The sequence below is a fragment of the Rhamphochromis sp. 'chilingali' genome (assembly GCF_963969265.1).
Source record: "Rhamphochromis sp. 'chilingali' genome assembly, chromosome: 19".
In the NCBI taxonomy this organism is placed as follows: domain Eukaryota; kingdom Metazoa; phylum Chordata; class Actinopteri; order Cichliformes; family Cichlidae; genus Rhamphochromis; species Rhamphochromis sp. 'chilingali'.
In genome coordinates this window covers 23,988,541-24,000,631 of record NC_137946.1, presented here as the reverse complement: position 1 = coordinate 24,000,631, position 12,091 = coordinate 23,988,541, and the positions used below count along the sequence as shown (strand labels likewise).

General features: G+C 38.6%; 1 protein-coding gene across 1 annotated transcript in view; it reads left to right on the top strand.

Moving 5' to 3' along the window:
* Positions 1-11,784, top strand: part of fstl4 (follistatin-like 4) — a 227,436-nt gene extending 215,652 nt beyond the window's left edge. The window contains exons 14-16 of the mRNA XM_080867745.1: positions 1,853-1,960; positions 7,274-7,383; positions 7,579-11,784. Of these exons, the coding sequence (XP_080723871.1) occupies positions 1,853-1,960; positions 7,274-7,383; positions 7,579-8,278 (918 nt within the window). The 3' untranslated portion in view covers positions 8,279-11,784. The remainder of the gene's footprint in view (positions 1-1,852; positions 1,961-7,273; positions 7,384-7,578) is intronic.
* The last annotated feature ends 307 nt before the right edge of the window (positions 11,785-12,091 follow it).

Genomic DNA, 12,091 nt, shown 5'->3' with positions numbered 1-12,091 from the left:
TCATGGAATTTTTAATTGTGATTCATGGAATTTAACCGCTGCCACACACATTTTGAATAATAATATTTAGTGTGCTTGCCTGAAACAAATACTTACTGTGTTTGTTGGTCTTATGATATATCTACTTGTAATGTTCACTTAATCATCTATTTTTATTTTATTTCTTTAGACCAAAGTTCTCTTAACCAAAATTGGGGCAGACCAAACCACAGAAAAATTACAAAATCAGCATGTATTATTGATATTTCATTTCCTGTGGAGTAAAGTTCAAAACACCTAAAAAAATCAAACATCAAAATCCCATTTTGATTGAGAAAAAGAATGTCAAAATAAAAAACAAAATGCTAAGAAAACAAAAATAGGACGCTTAAATGTATATCTGAGATTTACCATCGTAACCTTTTCGTCTTATCTTTTGTTGGAATCAGAGCACAGCAGCGTTGGATGGTTTTGGCTCTCAAAATCGATCCCTTTTCTTTAAGTCAAAACAAGCATACCCCAAGTTCTTTATCCTTAAGAAAATAGTGTGATCACTTCATAAACAAAGAAGTTTTTTTATATATATATATATATATCTTGTTGTAAAAACAATCATTTAAACAAGTCAGACCTTAAGACCACCGTTAAATAACACTTAAGTATGTTGGGCTTTTAAATGACTGCCTTCCAGGTTGCTGCATTTAGGCCTTACCCCATCTTTACCTCTGCTTCTATTATGTAGAAACCAACACACACATACATCTGCTCATACTATACATAGGCACATGCTGAGTTGACACTTGGCTGACCAGTGCAGAACAGAGGGCTGGACCTCCCATTACTGAACAAAAAGCTTGTGGTCTCGCTCCACTGGTGAGGGTGTCAGCAGCTCCCTGTCCACCCAGCCAGAAGCAGGGTAATGGATTGTGTTACTCCTCATTGTTGACATTGCAACAGATCTGAGGTTTAGTATATTCCCATCCTCTCCCTTCTCTCTCGTTTCAATTCTTCTTTTACTGCTTCCCCTTTCTGCTTTCGTCACCTGATGTGTGTCAGATACCTTAACCAAAATCTCTTCAGCAGTGACATTATACAGGTTTTGTTTACATCTGTATATCCTATCTCCTTTGCACTCCGTCAGTGGCCTGACGTGATAAGAGTTTTCTGTTGACTCTATGTGTTACAGAGTGGATTTTCTGGTCAGCAAGTATACTGCTCTGTCACAAATCCACGCATCATGTGTACTGTATAGCTGTTACGTGGATTCAGTTAGTTTTGATCAGATTATACTGCTTCTAAAAAATCTGACCTGTTTTATCTCCATTGTATTCAAGCAAAACGTTTAGCATGTTGCTAAAAGCGTCTTAAAGGTTTGGCAGTTAGCAGGATTTAAGTGTTAAACAAGTTTTTCTTCTTTTTAGTATATTTGCAAAGCCAATTTTTAAGGGTTTTTTAAATCCTACTTTGTTCACATCTGTGTTTGCCATCATAGTATGTCTACTATCCACACCCCTTTTTGCTGGAACAGCACTCTATTATTATAATCTCAGTGAAACATTGTAAAGCCATTTGAAACACATTACATCCATAATATGATAAAACATTTTGGTTGTGAAAACAGCGATCAAAAAAGTGCGCAGGATACCTTTTATCACAGAGACTGCCTTGTAAAACATTTGCTGGGAATGAAATGAAAGGATCAGGATGTTCTCTAAATTGTCTTTAATCTGATAATTAATAGTTTGTTTGTTTTTGTTATATTTGTTTTGCCCCTTCTGCATTTTCTACCACCATGAGCTATTCTCCTTTCCAGTAAAGAGGACTAATTTCCCACAATTATTTCTTTGTCCCACACTCTCTTTATGTCCTGCAGGCTGTTGCAACAGACCCTTTTCCAGTAAAGATGCTTTATGACAAATCACATGACCAGGTGTGGGTCCTAACCTGGGGGGACATGGACAAAACCCACCCAACACTTCAGGTAAGTGTGAAGTACTTTGCAGCAGTTACTTTTGATAGACAAGCTAAATGGTTCAACTTAAATTACAGCTCTGGGAATGAGAGGGAACTGGATATTAACTATTAAAGGGACACTTAAGCATTTTGTGCTTTGTTTTGTCTCCTGTCTGCAAAAAAAGACAGGCTATTATTTTGGATATCTTTCTTTAATAAGGAACAGGGAGCTCATCGGTGTCGCAGGCTCGCTTGTTAATCAGTGAACTGTAATCATCGAACATAAAACAAAGCTTAGAGCAGCTATAAAATTACAAAACAGACCTGCTTTTTATCATCCGTCTACACTTGCTTTTTGGTGGTGTGTATTTCTCAACTCTTGATTCGTTCCCTGGGAGAGTATAATCTGCGTTAGCTGTAAAAAGTTTACCAAGCGAGGAAAAACCTGGCTTATAACTAATTGAGCACACTTGTGTGCCAGCGTCCTTTGTTTATGTGATAAGTATTTGTGTGACAAAAACTAATCTATGTATGTTTTAGAGCATTTACCAAGCCAGCAAAACAGCAATTCACAGCTGTGGTGTTGTCGGCTTGTGCCGAGCATCCCTTTGGGCTGCTGGTGCTGGAGGCTTCACAATTGAGAAATGATCACAGGTGTGGTTGTATTTAATCCACCTCAGGGGATGGGTTGTGACAAGGGAATAGGGAGGAAGATGCAGAGAGGGTCGAGAAGGTGGAGGGAAGAGGGAAGAGACCAGAACTGGCACCGATGGAGGATGATGCTGTTTTTAAAGGGCTGGTATTTTTAGGTCTGCCTGTTTTGCATGTGCATCGGTGGAAGATAGTGTCATGAGTAAAGCTACCAAGGGATCGCACTGTAATCTCTGTAAATGACAATAACATGTTTATTGTTCTGCTTTGTCTCTTTGGGTGAAGGGACCGCATTGTAATTAAGTGCGGCCCTGTTTTCTGTCTTTATGATTTGGAGACGTTTATAAGGATTGTGCAATAATGATACAGTCAAATTTACGTGTGTTTCACTTATTTTCAGTATAGATTTTTTCCCCTACTCCAGTTATTTCTTAAGCTCTCAATTTTTTGTGAAATGGTTCTATGAATAACACTTCTCCAGGATACTGTAATGGGTCCATTTTACATCATTATTTTTAGTTTTAATGTTAGATTCTTTCGGATCACAAGGTGCCACTACGCTTTGGCATCAAAAAGTAGTGAAAAGGATAACTGCCTGTACGTGGGTTTTAACAGTTTTCCACTGATTTATAATCTACATGGCCAGACTCCATATGTGTGCATAGATTTCCAATTTCTTCAGGCTTGCACTTCTTCACAGAGTGTAGGTGCATAAGCTGGAGATGTGTTTTTGTGTAGTTATTCCGTTTTAAGGGGAGCACTCAGTGGTTTTGAACTTCTATCAGAGTTGTAATCTTAAAAACAGCAGAAAATTCTATCAAACAATGTTTTTCATCACAGAAGAAAACATGGTTCTCCCTATTTTAATTTTGAAACAAATACAAAGAGCAGCTTTGCATAACAGCTGTGCAGAAAATGCATTTTTGTTATTTTCATTTTGTTCATTTCCCCCTCTTCCTGCCATGGTTCAGAAGTAATGAATAATTAGTGAACAGGGTAGGAATCAATCAAAAAATGCAATTGCAGACAAACTGCATAATGGATTGGAGGCCACATGGATCACACCACAAATAAATGGTCTGATAATGTCATTATCATTTGGACTGAATGTAATTGACCTGTTCAGCAGCAGCCTGTCGCTACCAGAGGCACCGCTTCGCTTCGGCAGATCATACATGTGTATGAGTGCGTGTCTCTGCTCGTGCATGTTAATTTGAGCACTCGAGATGTGCGGCTGCACGCAGGTGTGCATTCATCTCAGTGTGTGCGGCATTTTTAAGAAGCCAAGTTTGAGGATGGCTCAGTAATTCTGCAGAAGCACTGAAGAGAACGTGATTGTCAATTCATTAGGGAAGACAAATGGAGGAATCTCTGCCGGGCATAGACAGTCATAGCCTTCCAGACTGTCAGTTCATTCTGTGTTAATGTGCTAAGAAGATATTTAAAACACAAATAGATTTTGTTTTGTTATTTTTGGTTTTGTTGCTTTTTGTTTGTGTTTTCACACACAGCAAAATAGCAACTTTTTAGCCTGGGCTGGCCAAATCAAATGAGTTTTTTTATGCTCTTAATAAAAGGTATTTTAATCCCCCATCCACCAAACTTTACACTTTGCACAATGCAGTCAGTTCTCCTGGCAATTGCCAGACTCATCCATTGGATTGCCAGATGAAGAAGCTTGATTTGTCACTCCATTAAACATGTTGTTTTTAATTTTCCAACCTTAACCAAGCTGCTATTTTAAAGTCTCTCACATATAGGTTGCTTGCTGTCGACCCAGACCATGACTTTCCCCAAAACTTTACATACACCCACTACCTCTGAAATAGATCCGCCACCCTTGCCACTAACCATAATGAAGCTATTTTGAGTCTGACTGGAGGCTTGAGCTTCTTTGCCCTCTCCATACTTGCTTCCTGTCATCTCTTTAGAAGTACTGTCAATTAAAGTAATAAAAGAGGATTTTAATTATTGCAGCAGTGATTCATTACTGTCGCGCCCATAGGGGCATCAGTTCAGAACATTCTGACATATCTTTCTGGAAGGCAAGTCTAAACATATTTTGCTCTTTAATTTGATGGTTCTTTTATTAAAATGTATATGTTTTTTAATTTTCTCAATGCTCATTTTCGCTAAATTTGTATCATGTTTGTAAGAGAATCTCAAGCAACTGTTTCATATTAAAAGAAGTTGACATAAACAATTGTTTGTGTCTTACAAATGTATGATATAAAACACAGAGTCAAAAAATGCAAATCATTAACTTTAGCTGTTCTTGCATGAAGCATTAATCATGATCTTCTTAGTTTCATTGGACCCGGGGTGTGCTTTATTGCTCTCCAGGAACAACTAGTAACTCTAAAAGAGTGTATTAGCAAAGCACAATGAATGCAGTTGCATGGGGTAATATTAAAATGCCTCATAAAATTTATTTAATTAGCGGAAAAATAATGGAGTATTTGAAGAATGCCATCTAATTTAGACATCACGTAGCTGGAAAAAGAATGAAAAAGAAAAAAACTACACATGGCATCTGCAGAGTGAATGTTGTAGAGAGTCAGAAGCTAACCAAGAAGCTACTTGGTTAGTAGCTTCAAAAATCCCCCTTAGGTGTCAGATAAGCCAGCAAGGCAGTGGCCGAGAAAAACTCAACTGGGCCTTAGTCTTGGTCTTGAGTACATGAATATGAAATCGAGGGATGAAGAATAACAAAAGGAAAGCCACTGGCATTAAGTTGTAAACACCTGCAGCCCACAAACCACCAGAGTTGCCTAATAATACATGAGTAATAGTACACTGAACCTCATTAACTCCCATCATTGTATTCTGCAACTGTTGTAATGACTTTTTTTTAATGAGGACTTGTTTCATGTCTCGCAAGCAATGAGAAACAGGCTGATCTGTTTTGTTAAAAATGGATGAGATATTCAGCAGAGTGGGGGAAAAGAGAGCACTTCTGAGGGGTATTTCTGTAGTGTAGCAAAAGAAACTTAAACTGCTATTTTTATTTCCTTAGATTTTATAGCTCTGACGAAGAAATGCAGTCTTCCCCCCCCACCGGGCATCAGGTAGAGGTTTAGCTTCGGAGTTGAAGGCGTAGACATTTCGATTTAACACTTAGCTCTTTCTAGTTTAAAAAATATTCTGTATGCTCTCCAGCAACATTTTCCTAGGTGTCTAAAGAGGAGTTTGCAAACTGAGAAGGAAAACAAGCAGATTTGACCTGATCATGGCAGCATACATGATGAAGCATGTCTCATGGATAAGGTGGTTTATCAGGACTGTATCAAAAGTGGAGGCGCTCTCCGAGCACCTTGGAAGCATGCTGATTCAGTGCCAGCTGTATGACATGAGAGATGGGGCTTTTATTGTGGTGTGTGCTTCTTAGACAACCATCACTAATCAAGATGCTTTACGGAGAACTGAGATAGGGCCGTGCTTCACCAGCTCAAGTCTTATAATGTAGATGTTTATCTGTTTCACAATATATGAGGCTGTCACCCGAACAAGCTCTGATTCTTAAGACCTGACATATGAGCCTTACAGTAATTCCTCTTACAGAAGATAGAAGCAGTGCATTCTGACAAAGCTTCACAGTTTGGCTAAAAGCTGCAAACTAAAGTAAGCATCTGTGTTCAGACATACGGACACGTAACCAGAAACATACATACAACCCTACAGTCAGACATTCATTCTAAGGTGCACACTTCCATACATACAAATCGTTGCCCACTATGGCCCAAAATAAAGGGGAAACGATTAAGGGAAAGCTAACTTATACAATGTGATTGTATAAGTTAGTCGTGCAAAACAAATCAGAGACTGAGCTAACCTGATAGGCTGAGGAAGACTGTGGTTGTGATGATTACCTTTGGTTTTAAAATTAGAGTGTGCTACAGTGAGGAGACCCTGGTTACAGGGTAAGAGAGGCTGGCTGCAGTGATAAGGACTAAGATGCTCTGCTATGTAAGCAGGGACCTGTCCATGCTGAGCTTTATATGTTAATAACAGGATTTTAAAGTGGATTCTGAATTTTATTGCCAGAGAAGATTAGCAAGAATAGGTGTGAAGCAAGTATACGGTTACTTTAACAGTTGTTATGGTACAATAATCACACATCGGAATCCTAAACAACTCGTTAGAATGTTGTTTCTCTTGGTTACAATAATCTGGTTTAAGATCATGTCAGCCTACATAATTCCCATTACGTTTAGTGAGGCATATCTTGTTATAGTGCAGTGCTCTTTTGGGAAACCATGACTTCTGGAATCCATGTGGATATTGCTCTGAAATTACAACCCAACCTATTTCCAATTGTATGCTCAACAGCAGCAGCAAAGACAGTGAAATGTAACACACCATTCTAAACTCTAATTAGATTTGTATGGTTGCATGGAAAACAGTTTTCTAGCAAGTGTTGTTTTAAACTGTGAATTGTATAGCTAAAAGGTGAATAGTGTATATTTCCAAAATCTTAGAAATGTTTAATATCAGTGAGTGAATAAAATTTAAAAAAAATCTCAAATAGTCCTTAATTAGGAAAATTCCGATTGAAGACCGTGTGAAGTTCGGCTTTTGAAGGATTACGCTGAAAACATTCAAGGGTTTAAACCACAAAAATAATGTATTTGCATTGGTGTTAGATAGTAAATACTGTATTCATTTTACATTTTTCTGGAACTGTCTACAGGTTATTCCTCAAGCCAGTGTGGGTGAAGTACATCATGCCATACGTACAACTTTTCAGAGGGTGAACGACTTCTTCATTCCTCCAACTAACCTCATCATCACTCACGTGAGGTAAATCCGTACCCATTTAGCAGCCTTTCACCTTAAAACAGGTGACCTTATTGCTCTCGCTCATCGTAGCTGTCCCACTAAAGCAAAGGAGAAAAGAGCAAATGAGAATTATAATGAGAACCTCGATGTGTATTAATCACTGCACAAAAATTCTAGAAAGGCTATTAACCTCTTCTGTGAACTTTGCCAATTTAGGTTTGCCTTTGTCTTTCTCACAAATGAGCCCGCGGTTCACAAGATTGATCTGGAGACCCTTCACCGTGTCAAGACCATCAGCCTAAAGAACAACAGCTGCATCCCAGTGAGCATGGCCTACACACACCTGAGTGGCTTCTACTTCATCCAGTGCCAGACCAAGAGCCTTCTCGCCCCACAACAGCTTCTGATCGACAGTGTGACAGACGCCGTGATTGGGCCAAACCTCAATGTCACAGGCCAGGCTTTTGTGTCACCAGACGGGCGCTACATTGTGACACCTGACCCACAGAGCTCAAAGCTGATAGTACAGACAGTGTCATTCCAAGGGGAGCTGAGTCTGAACCAGGAAATAGACGAGCCTGTGGCGGTCTCTGATCTTGTTTTTCAACCTTCTTTCACGGAGTCCAACCAGCATGTGGCCGTTGCCACCTCGGGCTCAGGAACGGACCTGCTCTTTGCCGATCTGTCCTCAGGCCACATCGAGGTTCTCCGGAGCCTCAAGCAGCCCCTGGCCCCCCAAGCCTGGCCCTGGGGAGGCCCTAACAGAGTGGTTGTCTCCAGTGGGTTGTTTGGACAATATCTGGTGACACCATCAGCTGAGTCCCTCTTTGTTCTTAATGGCAAACAGAGAACGCCGCACTGCGAGGTGTCAGACATCAAGAGAGGCAACACAGTTGTCTGGGTTGGAGAGGTATGAGTGACAAGGAAAAACAAAAGTGAACAAGATTTAGAATTAGGGGGAAAACGGAAAGATCAGGCCAAATTACCTATTATTAAGATTTATGTGAACATAAGTTGTGGACTCAACCCTGGGACTGAGCAAGAGAGAAACCTGCCTGGGTTTGTTGTAACAAAAGTACACGTAAAAATAGAGTAATTGAGAAAATATTCCGAAAATCTGTTGTGATATTTATATTGGGAGAAAGTGTCAATGCCGTTCAGTGCAACAGTGATCTATGTGCACTTAACTATACAGAATTGTACATTATTGCACTTCCTTCCATGTTATCACAGCAAATAGATACCTGAAGAGGGGTTATAACAAACTATGAACTATGCACAATGCTCACTTTTTTTAGACTAAAAAGCTTTCCAGTTTTTGTTTATCTCAACAATGTTTGTCGTTTTCACCAGTGCCGCATATAATCACCACAAACTGTCTGTCCCGTCTGCCTTTAGTGTCCTGAGTGCGTGTCCTGAGTCCTTTTAAAAGCTACCACCACCATCTGTTTACTCGCCTTTGTCATGGTATTGTACTGTATTCTCCCTCTGAAAGCTTTCATTCTCCTAATGCTGGCAGAGGTTGGCTTTATACACGTGTAATACCCTTATTTACATTGTCTGTCCAAAGAGCTCAATTGGTCCGTTAGCCGTCGACAATGGATGTTGCATTGGAAGCCTAGCCTGAAATGAAAAGTAGATCTTTTGGTCTCTTGCAATGTTATAATCTGTCCCCTGCTGTTTCACATTTATTCTGAACCTGCAGTACAGCTCTGAGCTGTGAAGCCTGAAAATGCCACTTATACCACTTAGCAGATTCCCTCAGGGTAATGACTCCAGTTTACACTGACCCATATGCTGAGGCCAAGCCAAAGTAGCATCAGTGCTGCTATCTGACAGGCTGTGAGCATTTGTAGATCTCCTAAGAGAGCCGTGCATCAAGATCAAACAAGTCAGGTAGACTAGACACTTCTCACTTGGTAATTAGTGAGAGAAAAAACTTTCTGGAAAGAAGTCACGCATGTACACAAAAATAAATTCTATATTTCAAAGTCTTGCAACCTGTTTCAAAAGTAGGGATACATTTTGACAGCAATATGTACTGTATTAAATAGTTTTCCTTTTTTTCAGGAATATTAATTGTCAAATTGCAAAAAGTACTAAGTGTGTTTATTACTTAAACACTGTATTCCTACTTTTGAACTAAAAAGGCTAGAGTGTCTGTCTGAGAGCAGCAAGTGAATAAACACCAGCAAATCTCCATCTGTCAAAATAGCAGATATTTCCTATCTGTGGTTGAACTGCATCATCTTCTGTGTAACTACATTTTCCACTTGCACTAATCATCATAATGATGATCCATTAGCAGCAATATAGCGCTGCGGCTTCTCTGCAGATGTAATAATGCCATCAAAAATTACTGGAACCATAAAGTCTCTTATCATTCCTGGCTTTTCATATTAGTGCCAGTCTATATATGAATGCAGAGCTTGGACAGCACTTTTGATGGTTTTTACATAGTAGATGAAAATTGGCTACAGTTTGGGGGTAATTACTTTTTTTTTTTTTTTTTGCCTTTGTGAGACTTTTAGTAAGCTACTTTAGGAAAAGCACTTATGTGATGTTATGTGGAATATACAGAACATAAAGTTTAAAAAAAAAAATAAATCAAAAGTTTTTCAGATCTGCCAATTATGTAAGGACAGTCTGACTTGCCACAGAAGAAAAAAATAAAAATCATTTATTTGACCTAGTCGCACAATGCTTCTACATTTGATACTGAATGTAACTAAAATAAGTATCAAACATGAGCTTGGTGTGAAACAGTTGTTCATTCATCGAGTCACCATGACAAGCAGTTCTATTACATTTCAGGCATATTTTCATACAGTGAGTTTCAAGTGGTACAAGTTCAGTTTTGTCTCACGTCAACAGCTGCCTCAGGGTCTTTGTGCCAGTTTTTATAATCAGTTATAAAAACACCTGAAATTGTAACGTTCTCCCACAGTTGGCCTGCTTGTCTCACATATTTAACAGGTGTTTAACATGACCCTCTTCTTTTTTAGAGACCTTTTTTGGCAACTATTCAATTAATTTGCTCTGCATTTCTCTCACAGTATGCTGTTCTTAACATTTGATTAATTCAGACGCTGCTAATACAAAATCAGGACTTGAAGCTGTGTTCTGAAGATCTTTGTGACAGCGTAGATTTTACATTTGTGTAGGTAAAAGCATTATTCTTTGCACGAAGCCCAGCGTGGAGTTGCTGGTAATTAAATCACGTTTAAAAAAACGAACAAAAACCAGTACTTTACAAAACAGTAGGATCAATGCTTAATCACGTGGCAAGAGGAATATTTTTGTTAATTTTTTGTGAATTTAAATCTTGTACATGTTGTCATCACAGCACAAATGCTCACAGCCTTTGAGATCCAACAGTTCCTGACCTTTTAATGGCAGGCCGTGAATATTAAAGACATAATTAAACGTCATTTACCAAGATGTCAAAGACCAGCTTGAGTGTGAAAAAACTACTGTAAATCCAAATGGAGTCTTGTGGTGTATCTGCAACCTAAATGAAATAATAATCATTTTTCCTAATACGTAGTTGTGCCTGTTACTCCAGTCCCCAATGCGATGCAATGTGTAGGGTAGAACACAGGAACGAAGCAGATTCGTCCTTCTTGTTTGTGACTTCGGTATTTGCTGCTAATCTGCCATGAAAACCGTTCCGGCATGAAAGTATGACTGAATTAACTTTCTGAAGGCAAAGATTCAATGATGTTTCCTAGACCACTGTTGCACTGAGGAGAGAAAAATATACGTATATATATATATAAATATATATCTGACATACATTTATGCTATCATGCTTTTAATGGAAATTTCTTAAATTTTTAATCCAGTTTTCTGTCTCAAAAAAAAGAATAAATCTGGCTCTGATGCTTCCTAAAGTCACTATCCCATCCAAAGTCACTTCCCAATGGCTCTAATCAAGTAATAAACAGTATTTGACAACTCTTAACACATGCATGTAATGAAAATAGGCCTCCAGTATGATCACGGACCTCTTGGTGATCTCTCACAGTCACATACAGTTCACAGTTGCTTGTATAAAAGTCACTTTTATGTCTTCTCATTGTCATGTCTTTCAGCTTTTCTCTTAAGGTCGATTGAGCAGTAAAACATTGCTACTAGAGTCAAGGAGAGCAAGAACAAAGAGACTGCACCTGCGCTTGCTGATATAACTACATAACTGGCTCACTTATGTTGTTTGTTTGGATCTACCTTCAGTGTCACATGACTATTTCTGTACCTCTCCTTTAACCCTAAAGTAAGGGGCTGAAGAGCTGAACCGCTTGGTGTGATAGACATTGATAGGAACCACTGTTGTAGATATCATTGTTCATGTTTAGAACACGTTCAGACATGACAAAACTGACTGTACAGTTTTCTTTATGCATTTTGTGTGTTCTGGTTTATGAGGGAATTGTTTTGTAAGAAAAAAATCGAAATAAATATATAGTAAAAATCATTCAAGTGTGTTTTCACTTCATTACTGTTAGAAATTGGGATAAGCTAGCTAATTAATTTGTCTATTGCACTAATTTGATTATTTATAGCGCTTCACAATTCCCCCTTTTTTAAATCTTTGTCAATATCAATTTGGGGGTTTTTTTTTAGGGTTTTTTTTTTTTTGCATCTAACCTGGTTTGCATGTGAACATGGCCACAAATTTGCTGGTAATTAGAACTATATTCTATATTATTCTGTCCAAGTGCCAAGTATA